Genomic DNA, 15,753 nt, shown 5'->3' with positions numbered 1-15,753 from the left:
TTTAGACCCCATCATAGCACTGAGACTGCACTTGTGAAGGTGGTAAATGACCTTTTAATGGCATCAGACCGAGGCTCTGCATCTGTCCTCGTGCTCCTAGACCTTAGTGCTGCTTTTGATACCATCGATCACCACATTCTTTTGGAGAGATTGGAAACCCAAATTGGTCTACACGGACATGTTCTGGCCTGGTTTAGATCTTATCTGTCGGAAAGATATCAGTTTGTCTCTGTGAATGGTTTGTCCTCTGACAAATCAACTTTAAATTCCGGTGTTCCTCAAGGTTCCGTTTTAGGACCACTATTGTTTTCACTATATATTTTACCTCTTGGGAATGTCATTCGAAAACATAATGTTAACTTTCACTGCTATGCGGATGACACACAGCTGTACATTTCAATGAAACATGGTGAAGCCCCAAAATTGCCCTCGCTAGAAGCATGTGTTTCAGACATAAGGAAGTGGATGGCTGCAAACTTTCTACTTTTAAACTCGGACAAAACAGAGATGCTTGTTCTAGGTCCCAAGAAACAAAGAGATCTTCTGTTGAATCTGACAATTAATCTTAATGGTTGTACAGTCGTCTCAAATAAAACTGTGAAGGACCTCGGCGTTACTCTGGACCCTGATCTCTCTTTTGAAGAACATATCAAGACCATTTCAAGGACAGCTTTTTTCCATCTACGTAACATTGCAAAAATCATAAACTTTCTGTCCAAAAATGATGCAGAAAAATTTATCCATGCTTCGGTCACTTCTAGGTTAGACTACTGCAATGCTCTACTTTCTGGCTACCCGGATAAAGCACTAAATAAACTTCAGTTTATCAGTTACTGATTTCAAGGTTTTACTGCTAACCTACAAAGCATTACACGGGCTTGCTCCTACCTATCTCTCTGATTTGGTCCTGCCGTACATACCTACACGTACGCTACGGTCACAAGACGCAGGCCTTCTAATTGTCCCTAGAATTTCTAAGCAAACAGCTGGAGGCAGGGCTTTCTCCTATAGAGCTCCATTTTTATGGAACGGTCTGCCTACCCATGTCAGAGACGCAAACTCGGTCTCAACCTTTAAGTCTTTACTGAAGACTCATCTCTTCAGTGGGTCATATGATTTAGTGTAGTCTGGCCCAGGAGTGGGAGGGAAAACGGAAAGGCTCTGGAGCAATGAACCACCCTTGCTGTCTCTGCCTGGCCAGGTCGCCTCTTTCCACTGGGATTCTCTGCCTCTAACCCTATTACAGGGGCTGAGTCACTGGCTTACTGGGGCTCTCTCATACCGTCCCTGGGAGGGGTGCGTCACCTGAGTGGGTTGAGTCACTGATGTGATCATCCCGTCTGGGTTGGTGTAACGGATGTGAAACGGCTAGCTTAGTTAGCGGTGCGCGCTAAATAGCGTTTCAATCGGTTACGTCACTTGCTCTGAGACCTTGAAGTAGTAGTTCCCCTTGCTCTGCAAGGGCCGCGGCTTTTGTGGAGCGATGGGTAACGATGCTTCGTGGGTGACTGTTGTCGATGTGTGCCTGGTTTGCGCCCGGGTATGGGCGAGGGGACGGACGTAAAGTAAAGTTATTCTGTTACATTGGCACCCCCCCCCCCCTTGGGTTGTGCTGTGGCGGAGATCTTTGTGGGCTATACTCAGCCTTGTCTCAGGATGGTAAGTTGGTGGTTGAAGATATCCCGAGTGGTGTGGGGGCTGTGCTTTGGCAAAGTGGGTGGGGTTATATCCTTCCTGTTTGGCCCTGTCCGGGGGTGTCCTCTGATGGGGCCACAGTGTCTCCTGACCCCTCCTGTCTCAGCCTCCAGTATTTATGCTGCAGTAGTTTGTGTCGGGGGGGCTAGGGTCAGTTTGTTATATCTGGAGTACTTCTCCTGTCCTATTCGGTGTCCTGTGTGAATTTAAGTGTGCTCTCTCTAATTCTCTCTTTCTTTCTCTCTCTCTCTCTCTGAGGACCTGAGCCCTAGGACCATGCCTCAGGACTACCTGACATGACTCCTTGCTGTCCCCAGTCCACCTGGCCGTGCTGCTGCTCCAGTTTAAACTGTTCTGCCTTATTTGACCATGCTGGTCATTTATGAACTTTTGAACATCTTGGCCATGTTCTGTTATAATCTCCACCCGGCACAGCTAGAAGAGTACTGGCCACCCCACATAGCCTGGTTCCTCTCTAGGTTTCGGCCTTTCCAGGGAGTTTTTCCTAGCCACCGTGCTTCTACACCTGCATTGCTTGCTGTTTGGGGTTTTAGGCTGGGTTTCTGTACAGCACTTTGAGATATCAGCTGATATACGAAGGGCTATATAAATACATTTGATTTGATATTCATTTTTAATAAATGTGTATTCATTGAAGTGAGACAGACATCTTCCACAATACCCCTTATCCATCTCGTGGTCTGCTTTCTCTCTTGTCTCGACCTTCCCAAAACAATTCTCAGTACATCACTGGACCTATATCAAATAGACAGCATACAACTAAAAGATGCAACATTTGAAAAATTATAGAATTCTGATTACAGTATAAGCTGGATAAAGATCAGCAGGTGGGAGCGCTAGAGGCGCATCAAAAATTAGGTAAAGTGAAGTGTCCACGAATGCGCATTTATATTTGGTTCCCATTACATTGCATGAAAGAAAAAGAATACAAGCCCTGCAACCTATAACTGCTATTTAAGTAGCTACATTAGGTAAAGTTACCCTTTCGAAAAAAATGCATGACTTTCTAGCTAACGTTAATGTACACAGCGGTAAACCCTGTTGGTATGGCAAATGGTAGCATATTAGCACTTTAAAAAGCACAATGCCTCAATCAAATGTCGTTTTTCAAATTTACCCATGTTTATCCACAAATAACGCTAGCTAAACTAATGTTAACGAGTCACGGCTTTACAAAATTGTAGCTAGCTACGCACCGTTTACCACGCATTGTCGCCTCTTCATTCTTTTTACAAGACCGACAAATACCAAAAATAAACTTGATATTTATAATATTACTATGCATGATAGTGTTTACCTTTGAGGGAAATTTAGGTTGTGCAATTTCTGACTAGTGGGAAAACATTGAAACCAGTCAGATTTCTCACGCTAGTTTGTACACAAGCTCAGTAGCTAGTTACGTGGTTTACTTTTCTGTGAAAGGAGAAGTACCCGGACTGACCACAATATGAGCTATAGCACTGTGTTGGATGCACATCTGAACTATATATTTGTTTTTAATACATTTATCATTCCAGCCATTAGGTAAATGCATCAACCCTTAATGATTGAATGGTCGATAAGTAGGCTTGAATTGTTCAAATAACACATGCAATAAATACATTAAGATTTCTTTAATTCCATACATTTCAAAGTAATAACAGCTCAATGACTTATGGCAACATTTACCCAATCATTAAATGGCATCTGTTGGCTTCATGAAGCAATGGCACAAGACAATGTTGTGAGACATATTCACATAGTGTAGGTTGCAAAGCATGTAGGGAAACCTGCATAAATTGGGAGGCTGGTCCCTGGAGTGCTCTAAAGCGCAGCGCCATGTAGAAAGAGTGGTTTTGTTTTGTAAACACGTGTAGCCATTTAATGTGCTTAGGAGTACATTGTCAACTGGAGCCACTGCAGAGAGAAAGAAAAACAATTGATTGACATCAACCCTGTACAATGGTGGGTTTTGACCTCGTGTGACATCGTCGGCATTACTCTACAATGTTGTTCCTAAAGTAGTTCTGCTAGGCTAATTACATTCATAAAACCGTCTAATTGTTACAGCTTGTAAGTGTGACATGCTTACCTCTTGAACGTTGACCTTGATAGTTCCATTGTTATCCTTGTCTAAGGTTTTGAAGGCACCTGAATCAAGAAGATACTACTTTTAGTGACAAAACTGCCAATTTTCAATGATTATGTATGTACCCCATTATTTTCAAAGTACCATTAGTTGTGCTGACACACAACAAATGTAACAAAGGTTAATGCGTATGTTTTTATTTTTTATTTTTTTTACATCGAACACCTATACAGATCTACAATAACCCTTGCCATGGTGATGAGATAGGAAAGAGCAGGGAATCAGACTTACGGCACATAGCGTCCAGTCTCACAAGGCAGCCAATGCAGTTGTCAAAGTCCATGTTCCCGTTCTCGTCGCTGTATCTGCGAATGATCATCTGGAACAGCTCATCATTGAGGGGAAACCCTGTGTCCAAACCATAGACATACATGTTTAGTTTAATGTACATCCTTGGGTCCACACTGAAAAGCTGATATCTATAAAGTTGTAAAGAATAACACAATTGCTGGGTTAAACAACTTTACTTAAGAACTTAAGAGATTCAAAATGTATTCATATCAAAAAGTGCAATGTTTCAAGATGTATGCTGTAAAAAGTGTCTGGCAAACAGCCAAAATGTTTCTGTGCTACATGATAGCTCTTACCTGCCGCCCTGAAAGCATTGGGAAGCTCATCTGCACCAATAACCCCAGAGCCATCAGTGTCATAAGTCTTATACACACCCTGAAAAAAAACAGTGAAATACATCTATGATTAAATATCCATGGTTCCAAATTTGTATTATGCTTTCTAATACAAAAATAAAATGTATATTAGTGCCAATACTCTCAAACTACTTTTACTCTCACCTGCCATTTCTTGATATTGTTCCAGAGGTGTTTGAACTCATGGAATCCGAGCTTCCCAGTACTGTCACACTGCAACAGCGTTAAGGTTAACACCTATAACAATGCTGTGTACACAAAACATTAAGAACACCCGTTCCTTCCCTGACAGACTGACCAGGTGAATCCAGATGAAAGCTATGATCCTTTATTGATGTTACTTGTTAAATCCACTTCAAAATCAATTAAGGGGAGGAGACGGGTTACAGAAGGATTTTTCAAACAATAGGGACATGGATTGTGTATATGTGCCATTCATAGGGTAATTGGGCAAGACAAAAAAGATTGAAGTGCCTTTGAACAGGGTAACGCTGCTGGGTTTTTCAACTTCAACAGTTTCCTGTGTGTATCAAGAACAGTCCACCACCCAAAAGGACATCAAGGCAACTGGAGAACTGTGGGAAGCATTGGAGTCAACATGGGCCAGCATCCCAGTGGAATGCTTTTGACACCTTGTAGAGTCCATGCCCCAATGAATTAAGGCGGCTCAATATTAGGAAGGTGTAAGTTACCTCATTGGCTTGGTGGAAGCATGGGCTAATGGGAGTTTCCACCATATTTCTTATACAAGTAATTTCCTTTCAAATTAGTAAAGGGAAGTGAACAAGTTCACACTACAAATCTAAAAGCATTGGATTGGTGGAGGCATGGGCTAGGTGGAGTTTCCACTTTATTTCTTATACCAGTCATTGGGAGATTCTCAATTTGTTTCGCTCGACTCGTTGCTTCCACCACTCGTCTCCTTTGAAAAAGGCCAAAGGTAAATCGAGGAGCGGAAGAAAGGAAACAAATACGCAGTATGAAATTAGACTCCACCACACACATCAGGCTATTTACGTTTACAGAGGAGGAATCCCAAAATACACGTGTAAAGTGGTAATAAGAAATGTAGCTGGTTGTGCTTATATAAAAGATAAGTAGTGTATTGACTTTAAACATGTGCATGTTCTTCTCATTTGAGAAAACAACAGATGATTCAAAGGGGGTGTGGGCAGATTTCAAAACACTTCCGTGATAGGAAATCAGAATGTCCTTGGCTAGAGGAGGCTATCAGAGGTGCAAACTCTTCCGTTCGCCTATTAACAAATCGACATCCCTACATATGGTGACCACTTATCGGTTTCCGGGTCACAGAAAAGAGGATGGAGTAGTCGAGGGGAGGACAAAATTACCAATTGAGAATTCCCCCATTTCCTTTCAAATCAGAGAAGGGAAGTGAACATGTGCACAACTACTTCTCACAACTCTAAAAGCATTGGATTGGTGGAGTGAGAGTTTCAACCATATTTTTTTTTAAACCAGTAATTTCCTTTCAAAGTCACTGAAGGGATTTTGACATTGAAAAGGTCTAAGAACAAGGGGGAGGTTATGAACATCCCATGCTTTCCAAGAGTTTAGGTCAATTTAAATAATCCATGTGTTATATGATGGATAATTTTAATTGACCGTAACTCGAGAAACATAGCTTGAGAAACATAGCTTGAGAAACATAGCTTGAGAAACATGGGTTGTCAATAAACCTTCCCCCGCTGAGACCTTCTATATGGCTATGTCTGAATTATCTCTCCATCCTTATGGCACTAAATTCTGGAAATTATATTTTTGCATCAACATCAGATGCATTACCACAAACGGGTAATAACAGGAAGGATACATCCATGACTGCAACCATGCTCCTGCAGGACTCAATGCTAAACCCGTCTGTCTTCAGGTCACCATCTGAAATTCAAAAGCAGCCAGTTCACTCACTGGATTACCACATGCCCTTAATGACTCACAAACAAAAATCAATCTCACTGAGAAATTCATCAAAAATATTACATCTCAAACATGGCTTTCTGAGATAGAGGGATTGAATAACAGGTATACACTTCATGCACACAAGCACAGGCAAAGCCAAATGAACAGAGACAGAAACATAGCTTACGTTTGGAAATAATTCTGTTCAAGATGTTCATCAATTCAGTTGGGCTCACCTCCATGTCCTTAGGGAAAAGTTATTCCGTTTAATTACTCCAACATCGAAGAATACCACGTATAAAGTGTCTTAACAATATTCAACAGTGAATTTGAGCCATACTTAAAAGCAGAAATAATTACATGAAGATCAAACTGCTATGTTGCCTCAATTTCAGCAGTCACAGTGCCTTTCTAATGGCATTGCCACAAGGGGTTTACTTTTACAGGGGTATTATGAAGGTAAACTAGAATAGGAATGTGTGAGAAGTGACAGGGACCTATCATACTCACATCTCCAGCCAACTGCTGGAAGACTTTGCGAAACTGTCTTTCCTCGTCACTCTCATTCTGCTCTGCGTACGCAAGTGGCCTTCGTGGTGCGGGCTGAACGATAACATTTGCACTTCAGGTTACTATTATCCATAACCAATGCACATTTTCAGCAAAACAGTATGCTCTAGTGATAACTTGAATGATAAAATAGCGATGCCACTCACTGGGTCAGAGGGCACAAACACAGCTGGATCAATATTGCTGCAAAGGACACAGGAAATTAACAGGTTAGTCACTTGGTAGCATTCCTAAGAGATAGGGGACACACTTGTGGACACCCCTTCAAATGTTCAAATTAGTGTATTCGGCTATTTAAGCCACACCCGTTCCAGCAGCCATGGAATCGTCATAGACAAACATTGGCAGTAGAATGACCTTACTGAAGAGCTTTGAACGTGGCACTGTCATTGGATGCCACCTCTCCAACAAGTCCGTTTGTAAAATGTCTGCCCTGCTAAACTAAGTGCTGTTATTGTAAAGCCTTGGTTTCACGCATGTTAACATCAGAAGCCTCCTCCCTAAGTTTGTTATTTTCGCTGCTTTAGCACACTCCGCTAACCCTGATGTCCTAGCCGTCTCTGAATCCTGGCTTAGGAAGGCCACCAAAAATTCTGAAGTTTCCATCCCCGACTACAAAATGTTCTGTCAAGATAGAACTGCCAAAGAATTGCAATCTACTGCAGAGATAGCCTGCAGAGTTCTGTCATACTATCCAGGTCTGTGCCCCATCAGTTCGGGCTTCTACCGTAATTGCTAGACTATAAGCCGCGACTTTATTCCCACGCCTTTTTACCTCGCGGTTAATACAATGACGCGGCTCATTTATGGATTTTTCCAGCTGTCACAAGATTCATGCCGCCAAAAAGACTGAGCACCGTCACATAATGTGACGTAAAATCGAGCGCGCTCAAACTTCCCATCATTCTGATTACGGTAGTAATTTTGTCACCCTCATCATGGCAAAGACACAGAGAAATGCATATGATGCAGCTTTCAAGTTGAAGGCAATCGATCTGGCTGATGGAAAAGGAAAGAGAGCTGCTGCACGGGAGCTTGGCCTTAATGAGTCGATGATAAGACGTTGGAAACAGCAGCGTGAGGAACTGACAACAAAGGCTTTCAGAGGGAAGAAAAGCAGATGGCCCAAAGTATTTGCAGCCACTCGACATCAGTGTAAATCGTGCATTTAAGGTGGCGCTCCTTGTTCAGTGGGAGTCTTGGATGACAAGTGGGGAGAAATCCTTCACTAAAACAGGCTGCATGCAAAGAGCAACTTATGGTCAAGTCCGCCAGTGGGTCCTAACAGCGTGGAGCATTGTCAAAAAATCCACTATCCTCAACGGGTTTCGAAAGGCTGGACTGCTGCGTGTTGAAGGGGCAGCATGAGCTCAGCGGGGTATTTGCCTCCGGATGAAAGTGACGAGAGCGACAATGAAAACGATCCAACATCGGATGAAGCAATTCTGAGGCTATTCATCTCCGACACCGAAAGAGATGACTTCAGTGGTTTCAGTGCACAGGAGGAGGAAGATAGTGACCAAGTTCATTTGTTTCAATGTACCGGTAGGCACCTGCGGCTTATAGACATGTGCGGCGTATTTATGTACAAAATACATATTTTTTAAATAATTCAGTGGGTGCGGTTTATATTCAGTCCAGCAATTACGGTACTTTTAAAAAGCCAGCTTTCCAAAAATATGACTCTCACTGTTGCCGCGTGTTATAGAACCCCCCAGCTGTGCCCTGGACACCACATGTGAATTGATTGCCCCCCATCTATCTTCAGAGCTCGTACTCTTAGGTGACCTAAACTGGGATATGCTTAACACCCCAGCCATCCTACAATCTAAGCTAGATGTCCTCAATCTCACACAAATTATCAAGGAACCTACCAGGTACAACCCGAAATCCATAAACAAGGGCACCCTCATAGATCCTGACCAACCTGCCCTCTAAATACACCTCTGCTGTCTTCAACCAGGATCTCAGCGATCACTGCCTCATTGCCTGCGTCTGCTATGGGTCCACGGTCAAACGACCACCCCTCATCACTGTCAAACGCTCCCTAAAACACTTCAGTGAGCAGGCCTTTCTAATCGACCTGGCCTAGGTATCCTGGAAGGATATTGATCTTATCCCATCAGTAGAGGATGCTTGGTTGTTCTTTAAAAGTGCTTTCCTCACCATCTTGAATAAGCATGCCCCATACAAAAAAAATGTAGACCTAAGAACAGATATAGCCCTTGGTTCACTAAAGACTTGACTACCCTAGATCAGCACAAAAACATACTCTGGCGTACTGCATTAGCATCGAACAGGCCCCTCGATATGCAACTTTTCAGGGAAGTCAGGAACCAATATACACAGGAGAGCAAAGGCTAGCCTTTTCAAACAGAAATTTGCATCCTGTAGCACTAATTCCAAAAGGGTTTGGGACACTAAAGTCCATGGAAAATAAGACCACCTCCTCCAAGCTGCTAGGAAAAACTGTCACCACTGATAAATCTACAATAATCGAGTTTCAATAAGCATTTTTCTATAGCTGGCCATGCTTTACACCCCCCCCCCACAGCAACTTGCCCAAGCCTCCCCCATTTCTCCTTCACCCAAATCCAGATAGCTGATGTTCTGAAAGAGCGGCAAAATCTGGACACCTACAAATCAGCTGGGCCAGACAATTTGGACCCTCTCTAAAATTATCCGCCGAAATAGTTGCAACCCCTATTACTAGCCTGTTCAACCTCTCTTTCGTATCATCTGAGATCCCTAAAGATTGGAAAGCTGCTGCGTTCATCCCCCTCTTCAAAGGGGGAGACATTCTAGACCCAAACTGTTACAGACCTATATCAATCCTGCCATGCCATTCTAAAATCAAGTTAAACAGATCACCGACCATTTCAAATCCCACCTTACCTTCTCCACTCTGCAATCTGGTTTCTGAGCTGGTCATGGGTGTACCTCAGTCACGCTCAAGGTCCTAAATGATATCATAACCGCCATCGATAACCGCCATTCGACTCTGTCAATCACTATATTCTCATCAGCACACTTGATAGCCTTGGTTTCTCAAATGACTGCCTCACCTGGTTCACCAACTACTTCTCGGATAGAGTTCAGTGTGTCAAATCGGAGGGCCTGTCTTCCGGACCTCTGGCAGTCTCTATGGGGATGCCACAGGGACTCAATTCTCGGGCAGACTCTTTTCTCTGTATATAAATCAATGATGTTGCTCTTGTTGCTGGTGATTCTCTGATCCACCTAAACTGACAATCCTTCCGATCCTTAACATCGGCGATGTCATTTACAAATTAGCCTTCAACACTCTACTCAGCAAATTGGATGTAGTCTATCACAATGCCATCCATTTTATCACCAAAGCCCCATATACAGCCCACCACTGCAACCTTTATGCTGGCCATCACTACATATTCGTCGCCAAACCCATCGGCTCCAGGTCATCTATAAGTCTTTGCTAGGTAAAGCCCTTCTTAGCTCACTGGTCACCATAGCAACACGCGGTCCAGCAGGTATATTTCACTGGTCATCCCCAAAGCCAACACCTCGTTTGGCTGCCTTTCCTTCCAGTTCTCCGCTGTCAATGACTGGAACTAATTGCAAAAATCACTTAAGCTAGAGACTTATCTCCCTCACTAACTCTAAGCATCAGCTGTCAGAGCAGCTTACCAATCACTGCACCTGTACACAGCCCATCTGTAAATAACCCACCCAACTACCTCATCCCATATTGTTTTTTTTCTTTCACCCAAGTATCTCAACTTGCACATCATCATCTGCACATCTATCACTCCAGTTTTAATGATAAATTGTAATTATTTCATCACCATGGCCTATTTATTGCCTTACCTCCATAATTTTACTACATATGCACAAAGCTTTTTCTATTGTGTTATTTACTGTATGTTTGTTTATCCCTTGTGTAACTCTGTTGTTTTTGTCGCACTGCTTTGCTTTATCTTGGCCAGGACGCAGTTGTAAATGAGAACTTGTTCTCAACTGGCCTACCTGTTGGTGAGAAAATAAATAAACAAATAGGAGCAACAACAGCTCAGCCGCGAAATGGTAAGCCACACAAGCTCACAGAACTGGACCGCCAAGTGCTAGAGCGTAAAAATCAACTGTCCTCAGTTGCAACACTCACTACCGAGTTCCAAACTGCCTCTGGAAGCAACGTCAGCACAAGAGCTGTTTGTTGGGAGCTTCATGAACTGGATTTCCATGGCTGAGCAGCCACTCACAAGCCTAAGATCACTGTGTGCAAAGTTTGGTGGAGGAGGAATAATGGTCTGGGGCTGTTTTTCATGGTTCAGGCTAGGCCCCTTAGTTCCAGTGAAGGGAAATCTTAACGCTACTGTATACATACATACTAGACAACTTCTTGGCAACAGTTTGGGGAAGGCCCTTTCCTGTTGCAGCATGACAATCCGCCGTGCACAAAGCAAGGTCCATACAGAAATTATTTGTTGAGATCGGTGTGGAAGAACTTGACTGGCCTGCACAGAGCCCTGACGTCAACCACATTGAACACCTTTGGGATGAATTGGAATGCCGACCGTGAGCCGGCTTAATTGCCCAACATCAGTGCCTGACCTCACTAATGCTTGTGGCTGAATGGAAGCAAGTCCCCACAGCAATGTTCCATCATCTAGTGGAAAGCCTTCTCAGAAGAGAGGAGGCTGTTATAGAAGTGAAGGGGGAGAGAGATCCCATATTAATGCCCATGATTTTGGAATGAGATGTTCAACAAGCATGTGTCCACACACATTTGATAATATAGTGTATGATGAGCGATTGATTTATGGTCTGAGGTTACTATCTGAAGAATCATGCTCCTATCCGACATAGCTTGGCTGTTGCAACGGTACAATCAGTTTTAGGAGTGGCAGTGTCCTAAAATTAGACTACTTTCATTGCCCTTCCTCCCCCACAACCTATACAGCCTCCTCAACCACCTTCCCATCGGGCAAAGTCCAGGAAACATTTTTTAAATATTTTTTAGCCAGAAACATGTAAAGACTAAATTCCTGTGGTGAACATAAGATATGATGATTTAGAAGATCCCTCCCTACCTTACGACATCAAGAATGCCACCGATGAGTCTTTTGGCCAGAAACATGTTTAATCAATTGAAATGTGTCAACCTGTGAGCAAGAAAAAAACATTAAAAACGTTAGTCGCTTTTAAACGTAGTTTATATTTAAAAAAACACACCTGAGTCAAATACATCATGGAAATCATACGGCCATTACAAGAATAATGGAAGCTAGGATAGGCCAATGACTATGGGGATAGGCTAATTACTCAAGTTGACACATGCCATGGGAGGCACACCCGCTGCAAATGTTCTGCCCTAAGTAAGACGCCTTTGGCAACAAAAAAACACCCCTTTCAGAGTGGTCTGCTAAAAAGGACAAAATTAATCAATATTACCCCTGCGAATGATAAATTGATGTTTAACTCACGACAGCTAGTTAGGGGGCTAATTTGACGACCACATCGACTAGCGAAGTTAACTTAATCAATGCTACGAATATATTTAATGGGAAGGCTGAACAGTCAGTACGTTTAAATAATGTTACGTTTACAACCAAAAACTGTATGGCCTTTTTCGCAAGCCTACAAACCCACTACTAGACAGGCTAGCTACTAGCTAGCTTGCCCGGACAGGAAGAGGATGGCTAGCAGGGTGTTAAACTGTACTAACTAGTTAACGTTAGCTAGCTAAGAATGCTGACGTAGTAGGCAAACGAGGCTACAATAACACTATAGTCTAGTCGACAAAAGTATTCAACATGTTAGTAGTAGCTACTTACCAGACTTGGAGGTGCCAGTGATATTGTCAAAAAAAAAAGAAGCAAAGAGGCTGTCACGCACATTATTTTAGTAAGCCAATGAGGAGTGATGCCGTGCACATGTCATGTCTGAAACTGGGGACCTCTTAGTTAAAGTGAACGTAAGTTATTTGCGTAGAGCTTGCTGCTTCTTTGATGAGGTGTAACAGCGGTTAGCATCCAATGTTGCATTACAGCCACATACTACATTGGAGTAGAACTAACTCCCTTATACTTTGCTTGAATTTTTTATTTATTTTATATATACTTTTTTAAACTACCCTCTAACACTACACTCACAAAAAAATAACACCACCCTACTCCACAATTTAAATCTATTTAGTCCTACCTCAGGCCAACAACCGGAAAGGATGAGACACCACCACTTAACACACCCTGTAAATCTTCTAATGTCATGTCTCCCACACCCAACTACCTCTCTGCAGCTGCCACCACAACCTCAATTTTCTGTGACCTACGTTCTATCCCTCCAGTACAGTTGATAACCATTGCTATAAATGCTAAAAATCCAATTTTACTCTAACATATCACTTTTTGGCCTATCCCTCTGTACTGGTACATATCTACCTCATACCCCTCTCAGGATCCCCCCCCTTGACCCATCTTCCTCTACTTTCTTCACTGTCTCAGCATATGACAACTTTTGCACTAGTCTAGCCATGAAAACATAACCCTGCCTCTCTCGCACGGGCCATTTCTGATCCCCAGCCCCATGAGTACCCCTACAATTAACACATACCACTACTTTCCCCAACGCTACAATTAATAAACCTTTATAATTTCAATACTAGGATTCTAAGTGCTTGTTTCTTGGGCTTCAGGAATGACTGAAAAAGTTCCTCAGGAAAAAAATAACTGATTGAAAGTATATTGGTGAACAAATGCCATGGTCAAGGCTATGTCCACACCAGTGCAATGAGTGGAGCTTATTCCGGTGGTCTGATATACACTTTTGAACAAGAGCCTAATTCTTATATTTCCCATTTAGCAGACGCTTTTATCCAACGTGAATTACAGTCATGCATGCATACATACTACATATGGGTGGTCCCGCGAATCAAACTCACTACCCTGACATTACAAGCACCATGTTCTAACAACTGAGCTTCAAACAGCAGACAACAACAAAAAGCAGTTTGCGGTTTCATTCCTACCACTGAACCAGTGTTTGAGTTCTGTGGTAGCAAATATCAAGTCCCTTATCTGTGGTATATCTTGGCATGTGTCAATCATGAGTAAGTTTAAATTGTGTGCAGTGGAATGGACATATAATGCACAATGTCTCAGGAAAGACTGTCTGGGTTGGCAATACTCACTATAGAAAACAGTCGGGCCCGCACGCTGGACCTACAGGCTGTGGTGACTTCAGGAGTCTCAAATTGGAATGTATAGTTAAAGTGACTATGCATATAAGATAAACAGAGAGTAGCAGCAGCGTAAAATAGGGGTTGGGGGGTGGCACAACATGCAAATAGTCCAGGTAACCTTTTGGTTACCTGTTCAGGAGTCTTAAGGCTTGGGGGTAAAAACTTTTGAGAAGCCTTTTTTTCTTGGTTTGGCACTCCGGTACCGCTTGCCATGCGGTAGTAGAGAGAACAGTCCATGACTGGGGTGGCTGGGGTCTTTGACAATTTTTAGGGCCTTCCTCTGACACCGCCTGGTGTAGAGGTCCTGGATGGCAGACAGCTTTGCCCCAGTGATGTACTGGGCCAATAGCATTACCCTCTGAAGTGCCTTGCGGTTGAAGGCCGAGCAGTTGCCGTACCAGGCAGTAATGCAACCGGTCAGGATGCTCTCGATGTTGCAGCTGTAAAACCTTTTGAGGATCTCAGGACCCATGCCAAATCTTTTTAGTTTCCTGAGGGGGAATAGGCTTTGTCGTGCCCTCTTCATGATTGTCTTGGTGTGTTTGGACCAATCTAGTTTGTTATTGATGTGGACACCAAGGAAATTGAAGCTCTCAACCTGCTCCACTACAGCCCCGTCAATGAGAATGGGGACATGCCTGGTGCTCCTTTTCCTGTAGTCCACAATCATCTCCTTAGTCTTGGTTATGTTGAGGGATAGGTTGTTATTCTGGCACCACCTGACCAGGTCTCTGACCTCCTCTCTGTAGGCTGTCTCGTCGTTGTCGGTGATCAGGCCTACCACAGTTGTGTCGTCAGCAAACTTGATGGTGTTGGAGTCATGCCTGGCCTTGCAGTCATGGGTGAACAGGGAGTACAGGAGGGGACTGAGCACGCACCCCTGGGGAGCTCCAGTGTTGAGGATCAGCATGGCAGATGTGTTGCTACCTACCCTCACCACCTGGGGGCGGCCTGTCAGGAAGTCCAGGATCCAGTTGCAGAGGGAGGTGTTTAGTCCCAGGATCCTTGGTGATGAGCTTTGAGGGTACTATGGTGTTGAACGCTGAGCTGTAGTCAATGAACAGAATTCTCACACAGGTGTTCCACATCCGACGAGTGTCGGAGCCGTCGGATTTGATCATATGAAACAGTTCATATTTGCTAGATTGAGTAATTTGGCAAACATTGTGAATGACACAAACCTTAAAAATGTCCAAGAAATCAAAAATATATGGGCTGCATGATGCACCTACAGGCTACTGATGAGAAAGTCGCAAAAAAAAAGCGTGTGCTCTGTTCCTTGCCTTAGGCTGCACAGCTGTTCTCTCATCAAGTGATCATATTTCCACCAATCATACTTTTCTCAATTTAGTCTTTAATGTGCAAAACTAGTTTTGATTTAAGAAGGGCCAGTTATCAAGAACAGGCAAGGGCAAGAACAGGGGCAGGGGAAAGAAGACGTCATCCGTATGTACTCCAATAGTGAATGGAGGCCACTTTCCCACCGATATATTTTTTTTCTCCAATGATGCTGGGTAGGCTACTTCAGTTTTCTAGCGGAGCATGTGCTTAAT

At 43.3% G+C, this 15,753-nt stretch overlaps 1 protein-coding gene across 1 annotated transcript; it reads right to left on the bottom strand.

Moving 5' to 3' along the window:
* Positions 1-3,314: 3,314 nt before the first annotated feature.
* Positions 3,315-12,947, bottom strand: capns1a (calpain, small subunit 1 a). The gene is made up of 11 exons (XM_035781848.2): positions 12,795-12,947; positions 12,051-12,122; positions 7,128-7,164; positions 6,922-7,014; positions 6,599-6,656; positions 6,326-6,390; positions 4,636-4,704; positions 4,432-4,510; positions 4,076-4,192; positions 3,788-3,846; positions 3,315-3,612 (listed from the first exon to the last, which is right to left on the bottom strand). Exons 2-11 carry the CDS (start codon positions 12,095-12,097, stop codon positions 3,586-3,588), a joined length of 651 nt encoding a protein of 216 aa, XP_035637741.1. The 5' UTR covers positions 12,098-12,122; positions 12,795-12,947; the 3' UTR covers positions 3,315-3,585.
* Between the last annotated feature and the right edge of the window lie 2,806 nt (positions 12,948-15,753).

The sequence above is a fragment of the Oncorhynchus keta genome, chromosome 12 (assembly GCF_023373465.1).
Source record: "Oncorhynchus keta strain PuntledgeMale-10-30-2019 chromosome 12, Oket_V2, whole genome shotgun sequence".
In the NCBI taxonomy this organism is placed as follows: Eukaryota; Metazoa; Chordata; class Actinopteri; order Salmoniformes; family Salmonidae; genus Oncorhynchus; species Oncorhynchus keta.
This window is presented reverse-complemented; position numbering and strand designations above follow the sequence as displayed.